The 27853-nt window shown below is 40.3% G+C and overlaps 1 protein-coding gene across 1 annotated transcript in view; it reads right to left on the reverse strand.

Annotated features, from left to right (window-relative positions):
- Positions 1-9053: 9053 nt before the first annotated feature.
- The window catches only part of SYNDIG1 (synapse differentiation inducing 1), a 493681-nt gene continuing 474881 nt past the window's right edge, over positions 9054-27853 (reverse strand). The window contains exon 4 of the mRNA XM_029594508.1: positions 9054-10923. Within this exon, the coding sequence (XP_029450368.1) occupies positions 10765-10923 (159 nt within the window). The 3' untranslated portion in view covers positions 9054-10764. The remainder of the gene's footprint in view (positions 10924-27853) is intronic.

The following is a 27853-nucleotide window of genomic DNA, read 5'->3' on the forward strand; positions in this document are numbered from 1 at the left end:
ACCCCCACGAGACTTGCCAAAAGTCCAGCGGGGGTCCGGAAGACCTCCTGCCGTCCAATCGTGTTCGTCTATGGCCGCCGCCATTTTTCGGCGCCATTTTGGAAAAATGGCGCCGGCTGAAGACAACAAGATTCAGGAGCAGGAGCCCGTTCCGGACCGCTGCCGTTCCGGACCGCCGCTGGACCCGCAGGTTATTTAACTCATTTGGGGGGGGTTCGGGAGGGTGGGGATTTAATTTAAAGGGTCAGGGTGGGTTTTGCGATTTTTAGATTTTCACGATTTTTCACGATTTTTTCACGATTTTTCACGATATTTTACCCCCCAAACGGCAACAATACGATTCCCTCCCCCTCCCAGCCGAAATCGATCGTTAAGACGATCGAGGACACGATTCACATCCCTAATAATTCCTAACTTCTGTTAGTTTTTTGACTGCTGCAGCACACTGAGCTGATGATTTTAAAGTATTATCCACTATGATGCCTAGATCATTTTCCTGGGTGGTAGCTCCTAATACGGAACCTAACATTGTGTAACTACAGCAAGGGTTAGTGGTTTAGATTTCTTCAAACCAAAGAGATGATACTCCATTTTATCCAGGCAGGCACGCCGATCCTTGTGGGTCATCTGATTGCAGCATGGAAGCATGGATAGTGGCATTCTGGGCATGCTCAGTGTACCAGTCAAAGTTTCTAGAAAGTTGACATGTTTTCCATGGTGGGCTCCATCTGATGATGTCACCTATGTGTGAGGACTACCATCCTGCTTGTCCTAGGTGAATGAATGTTTCTTTCAGGTGTTCTATCTAGGAACAGCAGGAGAAGGTCCTCCAGTAAGTGCACACATTTTTAATGCCCAGTAAAATAAAAATTCAGGAAAATGTATACCTTATAACCATTTCAGTTACTGCTCCTTCAAATCATATAGGTGAATTTTCAAGAGGATTTACACATGTAAATGTAACTACTATCATAGAAATTTTCAAAAGCCATTTATGCAGGTAAAGTGCCCTCACGCAATTAAATCCTATGGACAATTCAATAGCATATATTGTAGCATTTTTCAAAAGCCCATTTTTCAAAAGTGCATTTTCTCTGTAAAATCCAGGCCCTTAGGATCTGATTTTCAAAATCATTTACATGCTTAAAACTGGGTTATTCGGAGGTAATTTTCAAAAGGCTTTACACATTCAACACTTGGTTTTATGTGCATAAATGCACTTTTGAAAATTGCTACTTCTACACGCATAACTCCTTCGAAAATTCACTCCATAGGGGGCGGATTTTAAAAAGCATTTACATGCGTAAATCTGAGTTTTACGCATGTAAATGCACTTTACTCGAGTAAGTGGGCTTTTGAAAATTGCTACAATATATGCCATTGAATCGTCCATAGGATTTATTCGCATAAGTGCACTTTACGTGAGTAAATGGCTTTTGAAAATTGCTATAATGCGCGTAACTCCTTTGAAAATTACCCCCTTAGGGTTGAATTGTTCAAAGGTTTTATGAATATGCAGTTAGGGGATCATTTTCAAAGGAGTTACGCATGTAAATGTGACATACTATCGTAGCAATTTTCAAAAGCTATTTACTCGAGTAAAGTGCACTTACTTGAGTAAATCCTATGGACAATTCAATGACATATATTGTAGCAATTTTGAAAAGCCCACTTACTTGAGTAAAGTGTATTTACTCGAGCAAAAACCAGTTTTGCTCGAGTAAATGCTTTTGAAAATCTACCCCTTAGTGTAGCTGGGTTAAAAAAAGGTTTGGATAAGTTCTTGGAGAAGTCCATTAACGGCTATTAATCAAGTTTACAATGGGGGTCATTTTCAAAGGAGTTACGCATGTAAATGTGACATACTATCGTAGCAATTTTCAAAAGCTATTTACTCGAGTAAAGTGCACTTACTTGAGTAAATCCTATGGACAATTCAATGGCATATATTGTAGCAATTTTGAAAAGCCCACTTACTTGAGTAAAGTGTATTTACTCGAGCAAAAACCAGTTTTGCTGAGTAAATGCTTTTTAAAATCTACCCCTATGGTTCTCTTATTTTATTGCTTTATTTTGTATTAAAGTGCCACTGTACTTATGGAATGTCTATATTGTGAGAATTGATAGATTTGCCATTCAATAACGTATAGAAAAATGTGAAGATAATGAACCACAATGTATACCAAAAGGATGAATCCACCTGAATTGTAAAACAATGTGAATAAATAAAATGCATGGTCCAAAACTGGAAACTCGATTCTTTGGCCATTTCTTGTGTGCTTCTGTGAATTTTCTGAATGGGCAAGCAAAAGGACAGCTGAGAACTTACCTCTCAGAGGCCATCCAGTCCTATTTCAATGCAATGGATAGATATGCACTGCTGTTCAATGATTTGTCAGCAAAGAAGGCCTTGGGTAGGGCAGACACTCAGTCATGTCTGATCACTGCTCAACCAAGAGAGGGTTGTTTCCTTGAGATACGGTCAGTGTGTCTCCCCTCCCTGCACTGTTATGCGCAATGAGCACAGTGCAGAGAGGGACCAATTTGCTACCCGGAGGTAGAGCGTCATCTGCCACAGGAGAGGGGATGCTGAGTTATGTGATGCCAGAAGGGAATGTGGACAAGTTGTTAATACAAGGAGAGAGGACCAAAAAATAATTTCCAGGAATGTCTCAAGCTTCATGTTTACTTCTGGAGGATAGGATTTTGAAGAAGGGGGCGACGCTGGCCCTTGCTCCACAGATGGATAAGCAGGTAATAGCACAGCAGAGACTACAGATAGTTACCATGGAGAAACTGCGGCTGGGGATTACAAAGTTAGAATTTTCATTGTGGGGTGACTGGATGAGACTGATCTCAGAATTTAAGGGAGCAAAAAGTAAGGTGGCTATCTATGATTTGAAAACTGAAGATGTTTCTGTTACAATGGAGTACCTGAAGGTTGGGGGTCACTGACCTGCAGATGGCAAACCTTTCCTTAATTAAAGACAATCTTGTTTTGTGAAGAAAAGTGGAATTGTTGGAATTCAGGAAATTGAACCTCTATTCTATTAACTTTCCAAAGTGGGACCTGCTTAGATGGTACATTTTAGAGATTTTAAAAATGCCAGATAATGCCTTATATATATATATATATTTATTTATTTTTCATTTTGTTATCCACCTTTTTATCATAAAAACCTCAAGCGATTTACAACAAAATTATAAATATTCAACAGTTAGACCATCCCACTAAACCAAACCAATAACTTAATAAAGACAGTATATATAAAAGACTCCCATTTAATTCCACTCTAAAATCTCACTATAAAAATCCCAACCTTGCCCCCCAACTAATCCCCATCAGCTCAAAGTAATACAACAAATCTCCAAACCAGTAGGGATGTGCAGAGCAAAATTTTATGTTCATATTTTTTATGTCCGAAAGGGGGTCCCACTTGCGGCCAATATGGACATAAAAAAAATCCAATGAGTTGGGTATATGTACATATGTGCAAAAAAAAAATTTAAACCCCCTCACCCTCCTTAATCCCCCCCCCAGACTTACCACAACTCCCTGGTGATGGAGCGAGGAGTGAGGACGTCATTTCTGCAATCCTTGGCGAGAAGCATGTGACGTCGGTGGCACGTCGAGTGACGCGGCGTCACGTGATTCCCGGCAAGTTCGCGCCGGACGGCTCGTTCGGCCCAAAAAGAACTTTTGGCCAGCTTGGGGGGGGCCTCCTGACCCCCCCAAGCTGGCCAAAAGTTCTTTTTGGGCCGAACGAGCCGTCCGGCGCGAACGAGCCGGGAATCACGTGACGCCGGCGTCACTCGACGTGCCGCCGACGTCACATGCTTCTCGCCAAGGATTGCAGAAATGGCGTCCTCACTCCTCGCTCCATCACCAGGGAGTTGTGGTAAGTCGGGGGGGGGGGGATTAAGGAGGGTGAGGGGGTTTATATTTTTATTTTGGCTCAACAATCGCGATTTCCCACATATCGAACATATCTATGTTCGATATGTGGGAAATCCGATCGTTTATGTCGAATCAATTTTTTAAGTAAAAAAAAAATATGAGTTGCGTTTTACTAATGCGGTCAATCCGAATGCACACCCCTACAAACCAGATATGTCTATACCTTCTTAAATCCCCATGATGGGTGCATGTATCCAGTCATATCCTCCCCATTAACAAGCAGAAACCAGCCCATATGCTTGCATGTACTTTCTCCACTGCATGTAAATGCTTCTCATGGATATTTGTTGTGGATATCCTGGAAATTTGACTGGCTTGCAGCACCTGAGAACTGGAGTTGCCTACCCCTAGGCTAGATTTTCAAAAGCCTAGTTGCTATCTACCTGTGTAAAACAAGGGTTTAAGAGGGTAGATGACTTTCTTCCACATAAAGTGAATTTTCAAAGTCAAAAAATGCCCACATTTTTAGTAACAGGGAAAGGGAACTCCAGTCCTGAAGTGCCATAAAAAGGTCAGGATAGGATATCCACAATGAATATGCATAAGGAATGCTTGCATGCCCTGCCTCCATTTTATTTAATTATATCTTATGCATATTCATTGTGGATGTCCTGAGCACCAGACCTGTTTGAGGCACTCCAGGACCAGAACTGCCTTACTCTGTTTTATACTGTGGGTACGATTAGCTGCACTAAAAATAGGCATTCTAGGGGGAAAGGGGAGGATGGAACTGGGCTGTGGAAATAAACTGCCCACTTATATTTCATTTTCAAAATGTTTCTAAATAGTTTGCTCGTGTGGCTTTGCCTATACATAAGAAGTGGTGTAAATGAAAATGGTGACCTTACCACTCACTCCAGAAACCCAAATAGACCCATCACCCCCTCTGGTGATCGTACACCCTAATGAGCTCTCACCCCAGCAATTACTGATGACCCCTGATCCCTGTATCCTCTGACAACATGACCTACATACCCATTCTCTCACAACCCTCCATCCAAGCTCAGCTCTGTACATAGTTCAAAGTACATTTCACTACTCATGGTGCCAGATCAATGCCGGATGCCAAGAAGGAAGGACAGAAGCCTTGGGGTCCTGAGTCAAGTCAGCAGAGGCTGCCACAATGGAAGTCATCAGAGTGGTGCCCGTTTCACAAAATGGAGGGCCAACTGGCTTACATGGTCCTTGGGGTGGGGGTGGGGAGAGATATGCCAAGGTGCCAATTGTCAAAAGGGTCCTGATCCATGAGGGAAGGTGTGTGATCACTAGGGAGGCCTGATCTATTTGGGGGTGCCCCATTTTCTGAAGGAGGAGTGAGGCTGGGTGATCACCTGGGAGGGTGCAGATAAGCAGGGGAGTGCCCTGTCTGTGAATGGTGGCCTTCTAGAGGATCATGATTACAAGTAGCTGTTGGGGATGCCATCTGCAAGGGGGGGTGCCAATGAGCAGTAGAAGCTGTAATTGGAGCAATGAAAAACTGCCAAGAATACAGGTCAGACTGTATAAATTCAATGTAAATTTCTGTACACATTAATTAATTATATATACAAGAAACTACTGGGTCCTGTCTTTATAAATCTTGGATGCATGTGTTTATTTATTGTCAAAGGATATATATTTAAGCACTCTTTGAAAATGACTGCAGTACATTCTTCATTTGATTACCATATATTTTTTTCTTTTTAAATTCAGAAATCTTTTCACCAATTGTTTCTTGACTGGTCCAGGTGCCAGAATTGTGCTGGGAGGCCATCCAGCAGAGAAGTGACTACGCATTCCATATGTTTCTGCGGCACCCTGGTTGTAAAACTTGTCAGAATCCTGGCTGGATGACAAACTACTGACAGTACATCCATATTAATGTCTGGCTGCTGTGCAGAGGTGAAGCACCTCAGCTCTACATTGATAGAACTACTGATATAATATGTTCTTTTTTACTGCAGATATAGCATATGTTCTGCTTGCTAATTTGTGTTGACTTCCAATATTTTAAAATATCAAAAGTCAGAAGCTAAAGCATGCAGAGAGGATGAGTACCTTGGTGGTGGCTGGGGAGTTGAAGAGCGGGGGAGGGGTACTTAAGAAAGATGTATTGCAATTTGAAGCATTTTGTAGCCCATTCTAAATAGACAATTCTGTGGTGTTTAAGAACATAAGAACATAAGAAATTGCCATGCTGGGCCAGACCAAGGATCCATCAAGGCCAGCATCCTGTTTCCAACAGAGGCCAAACCAGGCCACAAAAACCTGGCAATTACCCAAACACTAAACAGATTCCATGCTACTGATGCAATTAATAGCAGTGGTTATTCCCTAAGTAAACTTGATTAATAGCTGTTAATGGACTTCTCCTCCAAGAACATATCCAAACTGTTTTTGAGCCCAGCTACACTAACTGCACTAACCACATCCTCTGGCAACAAATTCCAGAGCTTTATGTGCGTTGAGTGAAAAAGAATTTTCTCCGATTAGTCTTAAATGTGCTACTTGCTAACTTCATGAAATGCTCCCTAGTCCTTCTATTATTTGAAAGTGTAAATAACCGAGTCACATCTACTCATTCAAGACCTTTCATGATCTTAAAGACCTCTATCATATCCCCCCTCAGCCGTCTCTTCTCCAAGCTGAACAGCCCTAACCTCTCCAGCCTTTCCTCATAGGGGAGCTGTTCCATCCCCTTTAAAATTTTGGTTGCCCTTCTCTGTACTTTCTCCATCGCAACTATATCTTTTTTGAGATGCAGCGACCAGAATTGTACACAGTATTCAAGGTGCAGTCTCACCATGGAGCGATATAGAGGCATTATGACGTTTTCCGTTTTATTAACCATTCCCTTCCTAATAATTCCTAACATTCTGTTTTGCTTTTTTGACTGCTGCAGTGCACTAAGTATTATCCACTATGATGCCTAGATCTTTTTCCTGGGTGGTAGCTCCTAATATGGAACAAACATCGTGTAACTAAAGTGTATCTTCATATGCTTCAGACCTGTTCTAGAGATTCTCCAATTAGCAGTGTTGCGTGGCAGCTGAAGGCTTGCTAGATACTATTTGATTGCCACAAAGAAAGCTAGGCTCATGATAACATGACATTTCTAACGGTGCTCCCTGACTTTGATCAGTTTAAGTACTGATCTACATGCAAGAAGACCCCAAATCTACGTCTTACAAGTGTAGGAGCCCTACAGTGTAGAGTCAGTAGTCTCGACAGATCCTGCCCCTGCTAATGAGGTCAGTAGTGGATAGAGAAGCTTGACACTCTCCAGTGGAAGGTGTTTTAGGTAATAGCAAAATTCCTGTGCTCATGAAAGTTTGAGTGCGGGTGGGGGGGTGGGGGGATTGAAGAGGTCTTTCCAACAGGAAGATGCTGGTAGTCAGTGCCTCTCTCAGCAGGGAGGTACTGGTAGTGCCTTTCCCTCCACAGGGAAAAGACCCAAGAGTGGGCTGCTCAAAACAAAGAAGTGTTCCTGACTGGGTTAGAAACTGGTTGAGTGGGAGGCAAGAAAGGGTAAGTAGAAAAGGGAGTTCACTCTGAGGGAAGGGATGTAACTAGTGACGTTCTGCAGGGATGGGCTCTTGGACCGTTTCTTTTCAACATTGTGGAAGGATTGCCGGGAAAGGTTTGTCATTTTGCCAAGGATACCAAAATCTGCAATAAACTGGTTGGAGTTGGTCCAGGAGTTGGTTATTAAGATGATCAGTGCTTAAAGATTTAAACATGCATACTTTAGAAGAAAGATTTAAATAACTACAAGGTCTCCATGAACAGGTGGTGGGCCCCTATCAAAGGAAAGGAGGTTCTAGAATGAGGGGTCTTGACATGAGGGTGAAAGGGTTAGACTAAAGAGTAGAGATGTGAATCGGAACTGGAATTGGTTCCGATTCCGGTTCCGATTCACATCGTGAATTTTTTTCGTGTGGCCTGATCGGGTTTTTTTTTATCGGCTGTGCCCGAGTTGATAAACAAAAAACCCACCCGACACTTCAAAACAGCTCCCTTAGCTTCCCCCACCTCCTGACCCCCCCCCCCCCAAAAAAAAAACATTTTAAATTACCTGGTGGTGCAGTGGTGGTCCTGGGAGCGATCTCCCGCTCTCTGGTCATCGGCTGCCACTAATAAAAATGGTGCCGATGGCCCTTTGCCCTTACCATGTGACAGGGTATCCATGCCATTGGCCGGCCCCTGTCACATGGTAGGAGCACTGGATGGCCCACGCCATTTTTAAAGATGGCACTGGCCGTCCATTACTCCTACCATGTGACAGGGGCCGGCCAATGGCACATGTTAAGGGCAAAGGGCCATCGGCACAATTTTTATTAGTGGCAGTCGACGGCCCGAGAGCAGGAGATCGCTCCCGGGACCACCACTGGACCACCAGGTAATTTAAAACGTTTTGGGGTGGGGGAAGCTAAGGGAGCTGTTTTAAAGTGTCGGGGTGGGTTTAGGGATTGTTTTTGTGTGCCATTTTTCCCACCCTCCCCCAAAACAATAAGAGAACCCCTATCGGTTTCGGGGAGCCCCCGATTTCTGACGACTTTGAAAATATTGTACGATATTTTCAATCGTCAGAAACACGATTCACATCCCTACTAAAGAGTAATCTAAGGAAATATCAGATATCTGACTTCCATTCACCTCTTAGAAGCAAAACCCACTGGGGCTGATTCAATACCTTAATCACAAGCCTTCAATTTTTTGCCCTCAGTTTAATAACGTGGCCCATCGAACAGGCATCACTGAGAAAATCTCTCCCTTAGACCAGACAAGCAAAGGCAAAATGAATGCGCTATTAACTCATGTTTTTTTTTTTTTTAAATAACTTTATAGGCTCCTCTTTGATTTTACCATCTACTGTTCTGATTTACCCCCTTTACCAACTCAGTAAACTCAGGAGCCTGAGAATCTGATTGCCATGCTGGTAGTACTTCATAGTGCTCACACCCTCACGAAAGAAATCACAACAACGGACACGTGCTGCTCCTGAAGGCTGTATTTCAGTCAATACTGTACAACTAGCACACATCTTCTCAGACGCGTTGGCATTTTGCTGGAAAAGAAACTCATTTGAATTAAAAGACCCCCCCCCCTCAAAAAAAAAAGTCTCTACAAATGACAAGACATCTTGGCAAGGTTAAAATACACAGGTTAAGAGTTATTTAGTAATAGAATGACCCCTCTAGCTCTTTCAGGACACATGGAATTTGCTCTAGCAGATGAAAAATGTGTGTTGATAACCAAACTATGAGTATCTGTAGATCCTAAAGAGTCTTAGAACAAAAAGAAAGTCTAGAAATATGAGTTTAAAAATATCTGCAGTGAAGAGTTAAATACACTGATTTAACTTACCTCCAGAGATATTTTTATACTCAGCTTTACAGTTGACAAAAGAAACAAGAAATAGAAGATAAATAATCACATTTTGGTTTAAAACTCCCCTATTTTCATATGTGAATTGAAGACAGTTCATTCCGTATACAGTATATTAGTATACACAGAGAACATGACAGTGACAGAAAATGTCAGGCTTTATTTAATTTTTGTTCGGTTGCAGACTGCTATTTGAAATCCTGAGGATGAGCAATGGGGTGTCTAAAAAGTGACACTGCACAGGTTCCCATTTGCTTCTTTAACAAGTATTTACAGTATCCTACATGCACTTGTAGCCTGCCGTACATTCCATTTCTTTACATTGCACTTACAGTAGCACTCCGTTATAATTTACCGAAATTTCTTTCGGTGCAATCACTAGGTGATGCTACCCAGAGGAGAAGAGGCTGCTTGAAGGAGTCACATCCCTCATCAGGGTGGGCTCAGGCTGGCTGTTACATAGCTTCTGTAGCAGTTGTAGTCCATCCATTGGGATCTCCCATGCTCTTCCTCCCACAATCAGCTCAAGAGTACTAAACTCCTTAATGATTCCACTTTGGCTGTGGATGCGCCTTGGCCATTTGCATTTCCCTTTTATATATTTAATTAAGCAAAGACCTAGAATGTGAAGGCAGGAGATGCTAAATATATGAAAAGTAAAGCCATTAAAACAACAACAACTTGTTTTTTTTGCTAGTCTGTGAATGCAGCGAGGGATATATGCAATCCCAAATAAAACCTTCAGACATTTATTCAAACTCTGTTGACTTAATTCCCCATTCAATAAAAATAAATGTATTCCCTTGTTTATGTATTTTTATATTAGTCAGATCTGGTAGCTATAAACATTCCTCTAGAGTGCAGTACAAATTGAAGCATTCATTAGCAAGCTTGTAGTAAGAATCCATGGCTATAGCTGTAGTTTTTCTTTTTTTTTTATCATTATTAATAACAGTGCTTGCTTTATGAAAGATTACAGATTTTGGATAAAGTGCTGGGGCACAAAAAAAAAATCTTCCATTGAAAAGAACAAACACTGGGGGCTTAGAAAACATCAGGACTTTATAAGGATGACTGAACAGCTCCATGTGAAAAGGCACAGGCTATGCCAATGCCAGTCCTGGTTGTACCCCATTGCATGCACGGAGACATAGCCCTGCTCTTCTTAGGAAATCAGAACTAAATTACCATGCATGCAAGGGATAAAACCAGAAGTAGCTTAGCATGTACCTTTTGATCCAGAGTTATATACGGTCACCTTAGACTTAGCGGAATAGTTATCATGATTTGTACAATGTCACATGGATTCTCTTCCTTGCAGAGCCACTCAGTCCTTTTTTTGGAACATCTCTGTTCTGGTAGTCTGCATTGTGAAGTGCTGCATAGCTCTCTTCTCCACTTTCAGTGATACATTTTTGCTCTATTATATTTCTTCAGGTTCATAAGTGATTGTTTTTAGAAAGGTAAGCAATGAGGGCCACAGCAACACCTACATATATCCCAGTTCCGATTGTGATTGATAGCACAGCCAGGAAGAGTGCTCGTCTGGAACTGGAGCTTGCTTGGTGGAAGTCTCCCTTGGCTACTGCCTTGTTGGTCTGCAAGTTAAAATAAAAAATATATATAGTTTAGTGGTTCTGAAAATAAGAAAATATAAATTAGCATATTTATTTAGAAATAATTCTTTTTGTATATTTAAGAATCTCTGATTAGTGGTTATTCAGCTCTGATTGACTGAACTAGCCACTTGAATCTCTGTGGCTTCTAGCAATGTCTAATCTAGTAAGGTGTTAGAGATCTTGTGTACAGAAATGCACAGATACATTTTCGATAAACCAGATAAGCCAGGAACAGAAAATACCCCCATATTTGAAGTCTTGGTTCTTGCAAACAACTATATAGCCTGGAGTAACAGAAAGTAGAGAACTTGAAACATTTTGACAAGCATTATTTAGACTTTTTTCCTATTTTTAATACTAAGGCCTGTGATTTTTCTAAAATCACAGGCCTTAGTGAATTGCACGGTACGGGGGGCAGAGGGGCGAAGTGGGCGGGCCTGCAAAAGCCGGCAGCGATTGCACCACCACGGTGCTATCACTGCCGGCTTTTGCAAACTAATAGCGCCACCGTGAAAGGTGGAGCTATTGGGTGCGTTACTGGCGGCGATAAGGGGCCTTACCTTTTCGCTGTCAGCGATGTCTTCGCCACGTCCACCCCGGTGCCGCCTCGACTCCTCCCCTTCCGGTGCTGACTCCGCCCCGATCTAGCTATCGTGTGCAAAACCTATAGAAAATTACCCCCTAAGTTTGGGATATGGCTAACCCTGAAGTTAGCTTTTCCAAATAAAAAAAATATGAGTATGGGCTACTTTTTTGGAGTTTTATTTAAATCCCTCCTTCATGGGAAGGTTTTGTAACTCAGGAAAAGCAAACCAGTTCTTATTTGTGCTCATAGTTGGCAAATTTAATTTCTTATGATGCTCCCACTCCAGGCTATATTCAGATCATACAATTTAAATTCTTCTTAGTTCAATGGGTATTTTCATAATATAAAAATACATAGTCACATCCACATTAAGCACAGACACATTTTACATGTCCCAATTCCAACCAAATAAGTCCTCACTGATACTTTCTTTGGTCTTTTGGCTTTCTGGATTTTTTTTTCTTCAATTACTTGATTTGGAAAAATGCCAAGATTTTAATTTTGCAGAATTGATGTCTGAGATTTGTAGGGTGAATATTTTTGGAACTCTTGCTACATCTTACATACTAATAAAAAAAAAGAACCTTGAAGTGACCAGTGAAAAATACAGAATTACTTAAATGTAACTTAAGTACTGAATGAGCCATCTTATTAAATCTGTGCATTTCCATGTACTGTATAAACATGTGAAGTACTGGATGTCCTGGAGCTGTTCAGTTTTATCCTAACTTGGAGATGCCTCCAGAGCGGTTAGGGCAATCTTGCTCACTTAACAGAGTTTGGGAACTCATACTGCTAAAAATAACTCTAGCTTTCCTTATCTGTCATTTGTCTCATTCACCTTGAGAAATGAGAGGGAAATGTATTGGTCTAGGCGAATATGACTCATTTATTAGTTATATTATGGCCTGTACATCTGAAATAAAATTTACCTCCCAAGGTTGTCTCATCAAAGGGAAGAATTCTAATGGTGGAACCAAATTTCACAACACAAAATTACCACTTTTTATCTTTACTTTTTATGTATGAAGGGATTATTTACTTTACAGCGAGAGAAACAGCAACTGTAATATTAGTATAAATACCAACATTTTCCGCTACAGATGAAGGCTGTGCTAATATAAAATTAAACTGCTTTTTTTCAGTAGTGAGGAAGATGCTGAAGGTGATGGCTAAAATGTTAATAAAAACAGAAATGACTGATTTACTAAGGCTTTTTGCTATTCTGCGTCTATGGGGACAAAAGCATAGCAAATCCAGCTAGAAGTGATAAGATGTTAGGTCACTGATAATGGTTTGTAAACCAGCCTAGAGTCTAGGTGAATGGATGGCATATAAATGGAAGATATAAATAAATAAAATATATATCTAAATATTTAATATTTCAATGATATAGAACTCCATAGAATTAATTTCTTCTATTGAACAAACTAGACAGTGAGTGAAAAAGTAACTATACACAAATGCACAAGTCTAGCTAATTCATTCAGGTGCTGACATCAGCAGACTGGAAAGTCATTTTCCAGTGATATCAGTTCTTGACAAGATCATTGTATGTCCAGATGCATTTTACTATGTGATTAAACTGAGCAGATATGACTTACATGACAGAGAGCAGCCTCACGGAAATACTGTGAAGGTCTCAGTCTAACTGCATTTGGCACTGAAAGCCTGCTGTAACATATTGCATGTGATCCTGCATTTTTGTGATTCTAAAATTGAGTAGCTTTGGGCACTTAATTAATCCTTCCTAGTACTAGAAGCTCCTTTAGTTTTAAGTTTGAACTTAAATGCAATTGAAGTCACTTTTAAGGAGACCACTGTTGTACTACAGGCTTACTCAGTGACATGTGGCAGTTGTTTCTGGCTTGGTGGAATCTTTGCTCCATTTCTTCATCCTCTCAACCAAAATAATATTTATAAGCACAACATTAGCCTGTCATGCCTTATTGCAATTGAACAAAGAGCAAGAATTTCCAAATTTGTCCTATTGACTCCCACAGCCCATTGGGTTTTCAGGATATCCACAGAAAATATACATGTTAAAATTTGCATACTATGGAGCCTCAATATGTGCAAATTCATCTCATGAATGCTCGTTGTGGATATCCTGGAAAACCTGACCAGATATGGGGTCAATAGGATAGATCTGGGAGAACCTGGCAAAAAGACTGAGAAGTTCATATTCAAAAGCATTTAGTCAGCTAAATTTAGCCAGCTAAGTGAACATCTGAGCAAATATCCAGCTAAATTCTATCCACTAATAAGTTAGGGGGCTTGATTTTAGCCGGATAAGTTAGGAGCACTCTGGGACTATAACTGGGAGGAGTTGAGTTAGCCAGCTAAATTAACTCCCTAACTCTGATATTCAGAGTTAGCCAGATGTCTTAGGGGATCATTTACCAAGCGGATTGCACACGATAAGGGACGTTTCACATGCGAAAAGTCCTGTATCGCACGCGTGTGAATCGTCCCTTATCGCGTGCAATCTGCTTGGTAAATGACCCCCTAAGACATCTGGCTAACTCCTCCCAGTTATAGTCCCAGAGTGCTCCTATCGCAGGACCCCCCCCCCCCCTGTTTCGCCCCCTATTCCCCATTACCGCGGGATTCACTATGCCTTGTGGCATTAGTAAATCCAGACCTTAGGCTTGGTAAATGACCCCCTAAGACATCTGGCTAACTGAATATCTAGCTAACACTGAATATCAGAGTTAGGGAGTTAATTTAGCTGGCATTTAAAATTTGTATCTGTTATGGACCAGACAACCCAAGAAATGCCAAGTATTTGTTCACTAATACTGTCAATCATACTTTAAAAGTTCAAATGCATTTCTACTTTATAAAAGAACCTACACAATTATTAGAGCAGAGATTTCTGTAATTATGCAGAATTACTATAGCTTGCCTTAACATTATAGAAAAGGTTACTTTGACAAGCTCTATTTTTCTGTTCCACTTGTTTTACCTGCATTTTATGTCTTCTATTCTAATATATTAAGTAGTCACCACATACGCTACAATATATAATTTACAGTTCTATTCAGTCAAGGTTTCTCAAACCTATCCTATGAACCTAACAGCTAGTCAGATTTTCAGCATATCCACAATGAATATACATGCGATACATTTGCATGTGTTGAACACTCAGTATCTGCAAATTTTATTTATGCACATTCACTATGGATATCCTGAAAACTCGACTGACAGTAGGTTTGATAGGAGACGTTTGGGGGAACCCAGTATTATTAACAATGTATTTATTTATGTATTGTATATTTAATATTAATGACAAGAGGCGGGTAGCACCTTATAGACTAACCAATTTATTGAGGCATGAGCTTTTGAGGACAGAGTCCGCTTTGTCAGATGAAAAAAGTGTAATATATATGGGGATGGGGGGATACAGAACAAAGAGAAGGCAGTGACAGGCTAATTAGGTAATCTGGGCAATAAGAAACTGTGCACTATTTTTAGCTGACATTTCTTAATGCCCAGATTAGTTGGGTTTGTTTTTTTTTAAACTTCTGATGCAGTAAGCTAATGGCATGCAAAAAACATTGGGAGGGAAATATTTAGAAGGCTTTTTAGTGGATATGTTATCTAGCTAAAGTTAGACGGATATCTTGTCCAATATATTTAACAGGATAAACATCCTACTGAATATACTTGTTTGAAGTTATCCAACTACATATAGCTAGATAGCTTTAACCCTAAATGGCCATTGGTTGAACATGGCCGGTTAGACTGAAAGGTATCTGGCCTCGTGTGGCTGGACAGCTAGCTACTTACCCAGACTGCTTCAGAGATATCTCGGTAAGTAGAACACCTTAAAAAAAAATAAAAGTCATGGGCATCTCAGCCTACCTTCCCAACTCCACATGGATCTACCCCCTCCCTCCTCCACTGTCCCATAAATGTGGCCAAAACCTAAAAACAAGCTTTTACACCCTCCCTGCTAAAAAAAAAATCCTTAAAATTGCTTTTCCTGCCTCCCCCAACAGCCACTCCCCTCCCTCACCCCAGGCTGACAACCTCCTATCCACCCGTTACCTGCAAATGTGGTCCCTTGTCCATGCCGGGATCGCTGTGCTCTGCGATCCTGGCCGCTTCCAGCATTACTTATGTAATAACGCTCAAAGTATACTGTTTAGTGTAAAAATACAATTCCAGCAGGATAAACCCAATATTTGGCTAGGTTAGCCAGATAACTCAACCCCTCCCCAGAATGCCCCCAAAATGCCCTTTTTTATCTGGCTATAATTATTTATTCAGCTATAATTTAGATGGATAAGTAGATGAATATGCCATTTTTTCCATTTAGACGGCTAACCTTTGAGTTAGCCGTCTAAATGACTTTTGAAAATGAAACTGGGAGTTTAAAAAATGTGTTTAAGAGTGAAATATGCTTTTGGGGACAGATCCAATGCACGTTTTAACTCAGGAAGAGGGGAGACATCCCTGACAGGCCATAAGTGACAGCAGCTGCCACCACTTAGCCGGATAAATATCGAAGGCGCTTAGCAGTACTCTCATTTAGAAATGTACATTTTCTGCACGCAAAACTCCTTGCTATATTAGCAGTAAGTTTTGTGCACAGAAATGCACGTTGACGTTTAGGCAGAAAGGTGCATTTGCTAAATGCACCTTTCTGCATCATTCTATGAATTAGGCAAGGCAGGGTGTGGAAACAGAATATTAATAGCATTATAGTCCAGCCTACTGACAATTGAGGTGAGTGAAAAAAGAAAGAATGATCTGAGAACAATTAAGTTCATAGAAAGTTATAGTGTTCCATGAAGCCATTGTCTCTGTTCAAATTTACAGGGTCATTCATCAAAATGTGTTATGACATTAATGCCCATGATAACATCATAACGCATGCGTTAACGCCATAACGCACACAATAGTCCCAGTACCACATGGTGTGAATGCAAATTTTTGGAAGGGGCAGGATCAGGGCGGGGATTGGGTGGGATTAATGAAAATGAGGGCATTATTGCACATTTTTGACGCCGGAAATAATTACACCCTTTTTCCTGGCATTAGTGCGATATGCCCAAATTCTAAATTGCATTTTGGGGCTAGGGCTAGGGAGAGGGAGAGAGAGAGAGAGAGAAAGAGAGAGAGAGAGAGCGCACACCTCTGCAGAGGCCTTCACAGTATTCAACAATTTATATCACTATAGGAGGGTCATCACTATAGGAGGGTCATCTAGTAACTCAAGGTGAGGTTTTAGTTGTGGTTTAGGGTTTTGGGGCCAGTATGACATGCAGAGTGAGTTGTATGAACAGCACAGTACACCTCGGTGAAGATTTGATGTCTTTGGAGTGAGGAATATCTCACAAAGATGAGATTTTTACAATGTTCTCTCGCCCTAGCTTGATGGACTCTATAACAGGATACTGATACTGATATTGCTGGGTCCTGTGGTGATGTTGCTTGGGTTAATATGTGGACAGAGTTGGCATTTGGGTTTCCGGCAGGGTCTGGTTCCTGAATTTCTGCATCTGACAAAGTAGACTCTGTCCTCAAAAGCTCATGCCTCTTGTCATTTTTGCTTCAGCAGACTAATATGGCTATCCCTCTGAAGATCTGTATTTAATATTGTATTTAATATTGTATTTTATTATTGTATTTTTGTAAACCCCAGTAAGTCAAACTTTTGTTTGAGGAAGGCGATATATACATGTAACAAACATAATAAAACAAAAGTTTTGGTGGAGAAGTGACTTTTGATTGTCTGTTACATGCAGTTTAAATTTAGACCTTTTCCAGTTCTTGTATATATAGTAGGTTTAATAGGTTTCAGATGATAAACAATTTTATTTTTATTTTTCAATCACAAATATTAGAACCTTTCCTTATTTTGAAACACTATGCAGACATGTACATTATATTTATGTATTATGCTTTTATTTTTTATGATCTACCATATTTTTATTTGTGATAATGTCTTTAATTTATATTATATGATAGATGTTGTGATTTATGCTGTTTGTATTTGTGTTATGCTTTGCCATGATCTCAGTTTGGATTGGTAGAATAAAAATATAAATAAATAGAATAAATGGCAACTAGCAAATTAGTTAGAGCGATGCCCCAAGAGCCTCCATATTTTGCTTTCCAATATAGGGATTCTAAGAGATATACTAAAGAAATCATTTCATCATTTTGAGCTAAGAACATAAGAACTCCTAAAATACCTACATTTGTTAAAAATGATTTCCCTCAGGCTCAGGAATTTAGAGCAATATTATCTTCTGTCATGTTGTGGAATTAATATTATCCTCAGCATTTTGCCCTTGCATTCAGCACTGGCCTTTCCACTTCCTGGTTGTATGCAGTGTTACCTAAGGCTTGATTTATTTATAACTGGAAATGAGTGGCGGTGTGAAGCAGCCTTCTGCTGCTACTTGAATTGGACTTGCATCAGTCCAGATTAAATCACATTGCTGTACTGGTCTATATATACATCAATACATCGATAGTTACCATAGAGAAAAGGTATAATCCTGTAACAAGGCAGCTAAAGGTGTTCTGCCTGCACTTTTCTTGTGAGTCTACTTTTTCAGAATTGGTACTTCACATCGTGGCATATTTTATTATATGCGGTTATGCTGATCTGGTTAATTTTCAAACCTTAAAGTGCTATTTCCCCATTGAGTATCCAAACTAACAGGGTCATTTATCAAATCGCGTTAAGGCGGTTTCGCATGTGTTATGGAATTTTCACATGCAAAAAATGCCTTAACACATGCAGTAAGCATCATAACACATGGTGCAATGCAAATTTTTAAAAGGGGTGGGATTGGGGAGGAGTCAGAGGCAGGATTTCTGTAAAAGTAGGTTGGCTTCGCGAAGCCATAATGCATAATATCACAGTTTTAACGCCAAAAATAACAACACCTTTTTCAATTGTGTTAAGCTGTGCACTATCATGCGTTATGCCCATACACAATTTGCAAATTTTTCACAAATTCCATTTTGGGCATTTTTAGGCTGGGGAAGGGGCTGAAATATGGGAGGAGAGTGAGGGAAGGGCCTGTGAGGAGAGAGGGGAGGGAGGAGAGGGGAGAGAGGAGAAAGAGAAAGAGAAAGAAAGAGTCTCTGGGGGTGACACCATAGTAAGCAGCTATTTATGCTACTATAGGAGGCCCACCTAGTAATCTGAGGTGAGGTTTAGGTAGTAGTGTAGGGGTTAGGGGCCATTTTTACATGTAGAGTGAGACGTACGAACAAAACAGTACACTCTTGTGAAGATTTGATGTCCTTTGGAGTGAGAAAACTCACACAAAGATGAGATTTGTATAATGTTCTCTTAACCTAGCATGATGTTACCAGGTAGAGAGTCCATCAAGCTAGGTTGAGAGAACATTGTACAAATGTCATAATTGTGTGAGTTTCTTCCCTCTGAAGGACATCAAATCTTCACAAGAGTGTACTGTTTTGTTCGTACGTCTCACTCTACATGTAAAAGTGGCGCCTAACCCCTTACTGCTTACTATGGTGCCACCCGCCAGAGACTCTTTCTTTCTCCTCTCTCCCCTTTCCTCCCTCCCCTCTCCTCTCTCCTCTCAGGCCCTTCCCCCACTCTCCTCCCATATTTCAGGCCCTTCCCCAGCCTAAAAATGCCCAAAACGGAATTTGTGAAAAATTTGCAAATTGTGTTATAGGCATAATGCATGCTAAGTACTACAAGAACCTGGTAGATAGTCTCTCTCAGTCTCTCTCTCTCGCTCATGAAATGAGCACTTTACAGGTAAGAAAATGCAATTATTTTGGTATCACCAGGAAAAGTTAATGCACTTTGCATTAATACCTATGCAAAGCACTAAGATAATACACATTGCAATAAATAGGCAATTACCATAAAACATGCCCCTTTTCCTATTCCATGCAATATTTACTGCAGATTGATAAATCTAGGCCTAAATTGGAATCTTTCTGCTACTGCATTCAAATTGAATAATGCAAAGTAATCTGAATAACTTAATTTGCATGACCTATACACAACCTTCTGATAACTTTCTGTGTCAGATTTTAAAGCTGTTTACCATAGCTCAGAATGAAAGCAGGACATATTAAGCTAGAATTGCATTTTAATTAAGATATGCATAAGACTTTTTTAGAAGTAGATCATTTGACTGGAAACAAAAACTGTATGAGGGCAAATGATGAGAGCACTGTCAATTAAACATGTCTCAGATGAAACAAGAAGAAGTATTTAGAACCTGAAACCACGGCTCTCATTTAATGGGGACTGCCTGTGGACACCAGAGCAGAAGTTCTCAGACTTAGGGGCCGATGCAATAATCTTCGTGGAGAGTGGGCGCAGACTTTTCAGCGCCCGCTTTATTAATGCACGCATGGCGCCCGCAAAGGGGGGGCGCCATGCAATATGTAAATTAGAGGGTCGAGCTAGGAAGGAGGCGCTAGGGTCGCTTGTGCAACCTTAGCGCCTCCTTGATAACGCGACCCGCCGCGGCTGCCGGTTATGAAGACCGACGCCGGTAAACTCGGCCTCGGTTTTCATAACCTGCCTGTCTGCCAATAATGAAAATGGCTGCTGAGTTTATTGGCAGCCATTTTCATTACTAGCAGACAGCCGGTTATGAAAACCGACGTCAAGTTTACCGGAGTTGGTCTTCATAACTCGGCGGTCTGCCAAGTTTTGTTTTTTTTTTACTTTAAAAAAGAAGTACAGAAAAGCAGTTTTTTCTGCTTTTCTGTACTTCTTTTCAATGTGCTCAGCTATGAATGCCTGCTCCAGGCAGGCGTTAATATCTGAGCGATAAATGTGCGTCTGAGACGCACATTAACTTTTTGCATTTGGAGTGAATGAGTAATAGCCTCATTCACATGCATTTGCATGTGATGAGCGCTAACTCATTCACTCCACGTCAGATGCATGTTAAATAGGCGCTAATCCCCCTATTGCATTAGGGGGTGGATTAGCGCCTATTTAACCTGTGTCCAACAGCGGGTTAAATAGTGCACTGTATTGCATCGGCCCCTTAATCTGATCAGGAGGGAGTCTTGTTTTCAAACTTCAAATAGCCTTGTTTTTAAATCATTGTATGTAAACACATCTAATGCATAGCCATTGTGGATATCCTGAAAACAAGACAAGTCTATGGCCCTCATTGAAAACTCCAGTTCTAAAGAGTAGCTGCTGTTAAATGCTCTATAGTGGTGGGAGGTTTATTTACATTATTAGACTTAATGTGGAACTACAGCATGAAAAAAAACAGATGGTTCACCCCTGCTGTGCTTAAATGCATGCTTCCTTGGTCCATTGTCATTGCTGGTTTCCTATTTATTGGGAAAATAATTACTGCTTTACAGTGCAAAGAAGACGGTTTAAGGGCATCAGGGACCCTATCCTATGGGCAGGGTGACCAATACCATGCCTTAGTGCTCCATGTTGAGAGGGTCAAGCTGAGCCTGTCCCGATTTTACCCCAGTGCATGCAGGAAGATTTCACTCTGATTTCCCTATTTAGTTTCCTAAACAAGGCAGGACTTCGGCCTCCATTCATGCAATGGGGTGAAATCAGGACTGGTTCCGCTTGTCCCCCTGGACATGGAGGTAAATGGGCACACTACATCTTATGTGGCCTGCAGGTTTGAGTGACTTTACTGTCATTCCACACTATAAAATGATCAGATGGATGGTTTATTGCTTAATATAATTAGTATGAGGCAGATATTTAAAGAGCCGCTAGGTGATGAAGTTAACCGAATAATTTTAACCTGTTAACTTTGTCTGGATATTCAGCCTTAGCTCAGCTAAAGTTGCAGCTGACTATTCAGTTTTCTAACCACAATTAGGATAGCCATTTGTGAAGATGGCATTATCCACACATATTTAGTCATTTAGCATGAATAATATCATGCTAATTGGTTAAATTTGAAAACCCTGCTGCTGGCATGACCAGCCTAGTCTTATATTTTGTCCAGCTAAATCTGTGTACATAGTGATTTTGTGCAGACAGATTTTAGGTAGATGGGGAGAAGGGAAAAGCAGAATTTCTCAACAGACTTATGTGGTTAAAGACTGATTTTAATAATATAAATCTTTTGAATACTGACTATTTTTTTTCAAGGTCATATCCAGTCTTTTTTGACTTCTGTTCTCTAAAGTGTTTGACTGTAAATGTACAAATATTTTCAAAGCAATACTGTCACAACTGGTAAAATGAATATTTGAAAATCATTGAGGACCATTTGCTACCGTACTGCAGTAGGAAAGTCATTGAGGGAAAAAGATTGGCCCATTGGATCATCCTTTTAGGCCAGTTCTTATTGAACTAGAGGATGGAAATAAAGAAAAGTGTGCATTGGGGTATCCTGCTGGCGAGGCAGTTGCAACCCTTAACAAATAAGCCTTGATACTGTTAATGCAACTCCATCATTGCTCTCTGCTTCAACAGAAGTGGGACAAGGGGAACTGGATTCAGACAGCAACCATCGAGGGCCCCAACTTTTACAGTTTGGGGTCCAAATAAACATGGGGGTAACTTGCTGATGTGGTGCTTACTATCCTTAATCACTAAGGGGCTGATGCAATAAATGTACACTGAAAGCGGCCGTTGAACACTCAGCGCCTGCTTTCCTAACGCACCCCCAGGCACCCCTCCTGGGGGTGCCATGCAATATTTAAATTAGGGGTCACGTTCTCAAGGAGGCACTAGGGTGGCTGATGCGCCCTTAGCGCTTCCTTGAGAAAGGGAGCCTGCGAGCCTCGGCTGAGCGCACTGTATTGCATCGGCCCCTAAACCTGGAACTCCAACATTGCTCTCTGCTTTCATGGCAAGGGTTAAGAGAAACTGGATTCAAACCACATCCGAGGGCCCTGACTTTTATGGTCTGGGAAACTAATAAGCATGGGGGTAACCTGCACAGAGCAGATGATATTGGGATAAGCTTAAGTTTGCTGGGCAGATTGGGTGGATCATTTGGTCCTCTTCTGCTGTCATTTCTATTTTTCTATGTTTCTATGAGACTGCTCGCTTCATTAACCTTGCTTCTGCTACCGTATCACCCAGTTGCCAACAAATGGCAATCATTGTACTTTGATACTTTCTTACCTTAGGAGGTCAATATTCAAAAGTCATTTATATGGATAACTCACAAGTTATCTGTCTAAATGGCTAATGCGGCATATTCAGCCATTTATCCGGCTAAATCGTAGCCGGATAACTACTTACCCGGCTATAATTTAGCTGTATAAAAAATGGCGTTCAAAGGGCGCGCTGGGAAGAGGCTGAGCTACCCGGCTAACCTAGCTAGCTGCTTCAGAGCAGGTTTAAAGTCATGCGACCTTGTGTTGCCGGATTAGAAAATACTACTTAACCGGATATCTTGAAAAGATATCCAGCTAAATAGCGCTGTTATCTAGGAAAGTAAAGAAAAAATAAGCTGTTCCATTACATTCGTGTTTACGCTTCCAGCGCTGTCCTCTGTCAGGGCAGTGCTGGAAGTGTCGGGAGCGGGGCAGAGGGTCCCTCGTTCCTGGCTGAAATGAAACAGCTTTCGGCGGGGAAGGGGAGGAGCAGGGAATGGGGTGCAGGAGCGACACTTTTTCCTTGTGGGTGGGAAAGTGGGGAGGCAGGATGAGCTTGTTTGGAAGGGCAAAATCAATACTATCTAAAAAGGGTTAGGGGGCGGGGGAATTTAAGATACACTCTATGACTTGTATTACTATTTGGGGGAGAGAGAGGGAGGGGATTGCTTATTTTTTCTTTGGTTTAGTAGATGACAGCGCTACTTAGCCAGATATCTTTCAAGATATCCAGTTAAGTAGCATATTGTCCGTCCACACAGGGCCGAATAGCCAAAAAACCTACCCGGCTATATTTAAACATAGTCAGTTAGGTTTCAGTCTATATTCAAACATAGCCGGTTAGGTTTTTCAGTTATCTAGCTATATTTGGGCTAAGTACATATAGCCAGATAACTTTAAGCTGGTATATTCAGTGGGATATCTCTCCCGCTGATCTCTCTCCCGCTGAATATATGGGATGATTTCTTCGGCTAACTGTAACTAGATAACGTGTCCACTAACCAGCCTACTGAATATGGACCTCTAGAACGTTTAGACAAAGATTAACTACATAGGTGGCATTAAATTACATTACAGCAGGGCATACCTTTCAGAGATTTCCAAAGTTGCATTTTAGCAACCCCTTACAATAATATCCTTTTTAAAACAAATCATTTGGTGTGTTTTTTGAAATCAGTTTCACAAATTGCTTAAGGTTCTTCCTATGAACAATATTTATTTACACAAATTAATTACCATACTGCATTAAATTAGGTTGAATGGAAGTTGAAGGTAACTTTATCATATGGATCAATAACTTTCAGTTAGGATATATTGCACTGTACTGCAGCAACTCTGCTATAAAACATCATGACACATTCACAGATGCAGGCTGCTGCACTGTCTTGTTGATACTCATCCAATCAACCTTTTGAATACAGCTTAAGTTATTACTCGTATGGATGCCAAAACAAGGGCAATTGACTGTCATTTAGTCATGCATGTATTGTAATACACAGACATCCAAACATAAAATTTGACAAAATATTTGTCATTATGATTTTTTCTTTTCATGTTAATTCCCGCTGTGATTCAGTTGATTGCATTTAAGAAACCAGTTGTTATAAGCATGACTGCAGCCACATTAATACACTTGTAGTACAAATTAAGCCCATGCTTTCTTTCCCATTCTTAGCATGATATTATTTTCTTTTCCAGAATTATGTGAAGGCGGGAAAGGAATATCACCCAGCTGTTTTTAACATGGCGCTTGGTGCGATGCTGGGGACCTGGCTCTCTCTTCTCCCCCCCCCCCCCCCTTGGTATTTCATCTTGAGTCCGGCATCCCTCATGCCCATAGGCCCTCTGTTGCATCACAGTTTGGGGTGGGGTGGGGGTTGTTCGAAATGTTAAGTTTGGTTCTTAGGGAACGAGTGTTGACACTGTAGTATATGGGCTGGGAGGTCCGGTTTACCTGTAGCCACTGGAGTGGGAACTATTGAAGGTGTGAATCTGTTACCGCTGGGCTGTGGCCATGGAGTTATCATGTCGGTTGGGATATATGTTGATATTTGATGATTTTGTTTGGGCTTGGTGTTCTATTTTATGTAAATATTATGTTTAATAAACTGTGGTCTTATTTAACTCCATTAATCGTGGCTGTGTGTTGCCAGCGGAACTGAGGTAGACAAAAGTTAATGTAGAGGAGACATTCAGGGACATAGTTCCATGGTCCCATCACCACTCTAACCAACCCTGTGTGGCTCTAGACAATCAAAATGACCAGAAAGGAAGACTTCACCTTAGAATGACAGGAAGTGCTTCTGTAGTTGGGATCTGCCTTCTAGATGATAGATTATTCTCTCATCCCAAGAATGCATCTCCAGAGTCGTGTGCCCAGGAAAGTAGGGCTAGGGCTGCCATTTTTATTGGCAATTCTATCAGAAGGAATGTAGATTGCTGGCCTGGGTGGCTGCTGATCATGAGGGTCATTTGGTAACTTGTCTGCGTGGTGCAAAGGTAGCAGATCTGACAGGCCTTCTGCATAGGATTTTAGAGAGTGCTGGAGAGGAGCTGGCTATTATGATAATGTGGATACCAATGATATATACATATATATATATATATATTTATTTGTAAACATTTGATATTCTGTCTTTTCCTAAAGGTAGGAACAGGGTGGATTATATTAAGAAACAAGGCATTGATCATTGAGTACATAATTGAGTACAATGACTCTTACTTTTTTAAAATGGACTCCACCAAAATTGAATTAGTCACCCATGCACGAGATTTGGGAATAATTATTGATAGTGATTTGAATATGAGAAAGCATATAAATAAAAAAATAAAAGCTGGATATAATAAACTTCTTACTTTAAGACAATTAAAACCCTTCTCTTTCTTGATAATTTTCGTACTATATTACAGTCATTACTATTTTCAAATTTAGATGACTAACTCCCTTTTACTTGGCCTGCTGGGATGCACTATAAGACCATTACAACTGCTACAGAATGCTACCGTGAGGGTCTTAACTAGCATTAAAAGGTTTGATCAAATTACACCAATTCTGAGTTCCCTGCATTATTTAACAGTGAAATTCAGAATTGAGCGTAACGTTCTCTAACTTTTACATAAATTTATTTATGGTAAAATACTGAGTGGCTCAATGCCCCACAAAGAAATCTTAGATCTGCTAATAAAATCTTAGATCCGCCCTCCGTGTGATCGGCCCATCTTAGCGAAGTTAGAGATAGAGCTATATCAATCGCAGGTCCAAAGGTATGGAACTATCTGCCACTAGGTTTGAGAATGCAGGCAGATTTTATAATTTTTAAAAAACATCTAAAAACATGGCTATTTAAAAAAGCTTTTGAGGACAGTGAATAATATGATTGGTCTTTTAAACTGGATAAGTGAGGATTTAATCAGATTCTTTTGTGGCATTTTTTTCTTCTTATATTGAATATGAGAAATGAGGCATGTCGTTGATAGAATTTGTATGTCTTTTAGCTTTTTTTTATCATTTTTAATTTTTATTATGTAATGTACCTGTTTTATTTTTATATCTATTGTACTTTTATGTTTGATTTTATTTGTTGAGCTTTTTGTAAACAGTTGTGATACATAAGAACATAAGAAATTGCCATGCTGGGTCAGACCAAGGGTCCATCAAGCCCAGCATCCTGTTTCCAACAAAGGCCAAACCAGGCCCCAACGGTTTGGCCCCAACGGTATAGTAAAGTTTTAAATAAATAAATAAATAAAATGCACTGTTCTGAAAATTGATTGAGGTTTACCTCACTGCCAATCTTATTTGTATTAATTTTATGTGGTCCTGCTCCAGGCCCTTCCACCATGAACACCAAAAAGAAATATTTAAGCAATTTCCCCTTTTCCTCATCAGCCTCTACATATTTCTCCCCTTCACCTCTGAGTCTCACAATGCCACTTTGGCACTTCCTTCTATCACTATCTTATCTATACAAAAAAAAAGTCTTGTCCACACATTTTACCATATTTGCTCTTTTTTCTAACATTTAAATTTTTGCATTCCTGACTACTTTCCCAGCTTCTCCAGATAATGTTGTCCGTCTTCCACTTTCTGTGATCTCTTCTAGTTTATGAATGCTAACCTGTTCTCCCTTACATTTTAGTTATTTCTTTAGAAATCCATAGTAGACTCTTTTTCCTTTATTTACTTTCCTAACAAAAAGGTTAGTTGCCCTATCTCCTTTTAGTTTTGCCCACTGTTCTACTTCCCCTAGATTTTCCTAATCACCTAACAACTTCTTGAGGTATTCCCCCATTTTAACAAAATTAGGGCTGGATTTATCATTCTTCGCAGAAGAATTCCTCTCATTATCACCGGCAGCGGTGCCACGGTGGACTCCTCCCCCCCCCACCCTGACCCCTCCCCTCCCCACCCTGACTCCTCCCCTCCCCACCCAACTCCTCCCCTCCCAGTCATTTACTTCCTATTGAATGTGAAAAGGCCTTAATGCACGAGATAAACCTTTAGAAAATAACCCCATTAGTTTTATTGAAGTTTATGATCTTTGCCTTTGAATGATTATTCATCTCTTGTGCTCTAATACTGAACTACACCATCACTGGATTCCAAATGATCAACAACTGTAATATCTTTATCTTTACTGTTATTAGGATTTATTAATCACTTAAACACAATAGCAAAACATGATGTCCAGATGAAAACATGCATAATTCTAAGCATTTATATGAAATAAATAAGAAAACAATTCATAAAATATTGGGAAAATGAATAAAAAAATAAAATAGAATAGAATATCATAAAATAATAATAGATATCAACCTGAACTGACTTGCTATAAAATAGGCCTGCTTAAAAATACAATAAAAGAAACAAAGAAACATAGAAACATGATGGCAGAAAAAAGCCATGTGGCTTATCCATCCAATTTATTTAGCATCACTTCCTTAGAAATCCCCCATATTTATCCTATGCTTTCTTGAATTCAGATGCTATTTTTTGTCTCCACCATCTTCACTCGGAGGCTGTTCCATGCAGCATCACCCTCTCTGTAAATAAAAGATAACTCCTGAATCTACTCCCTATCACCCTCTCATCATAAAAATAATAATAGACACCAACCTGAATTGTCTTGCTTTAAAAATAGACCTGTTTAAAAAGATGGGTTTTTAACAAAGCTATAAACATTTTTAAATACTTTGACAGGTGCATTACATTAGGAAATGATTTCCACAAAATAGAGGCTACAATAGAAAAGGAAC

The sequence above is a fragment of the Rhinatrema bivittatum genome, chromosome 3, assembly GCF_901001135.1.
Source record: "Rhinatrema bivittatum chromosome 3, aRhiBiv1.1, whole genome shotgun sequence".
Taxonomy (NCBI): Eukaryota; Metazoa; Chordata; class Amphibia; order Gymnophiona; family Rhinatrematidae; genus Rhinatrema; species Rhinatrema bivittatum.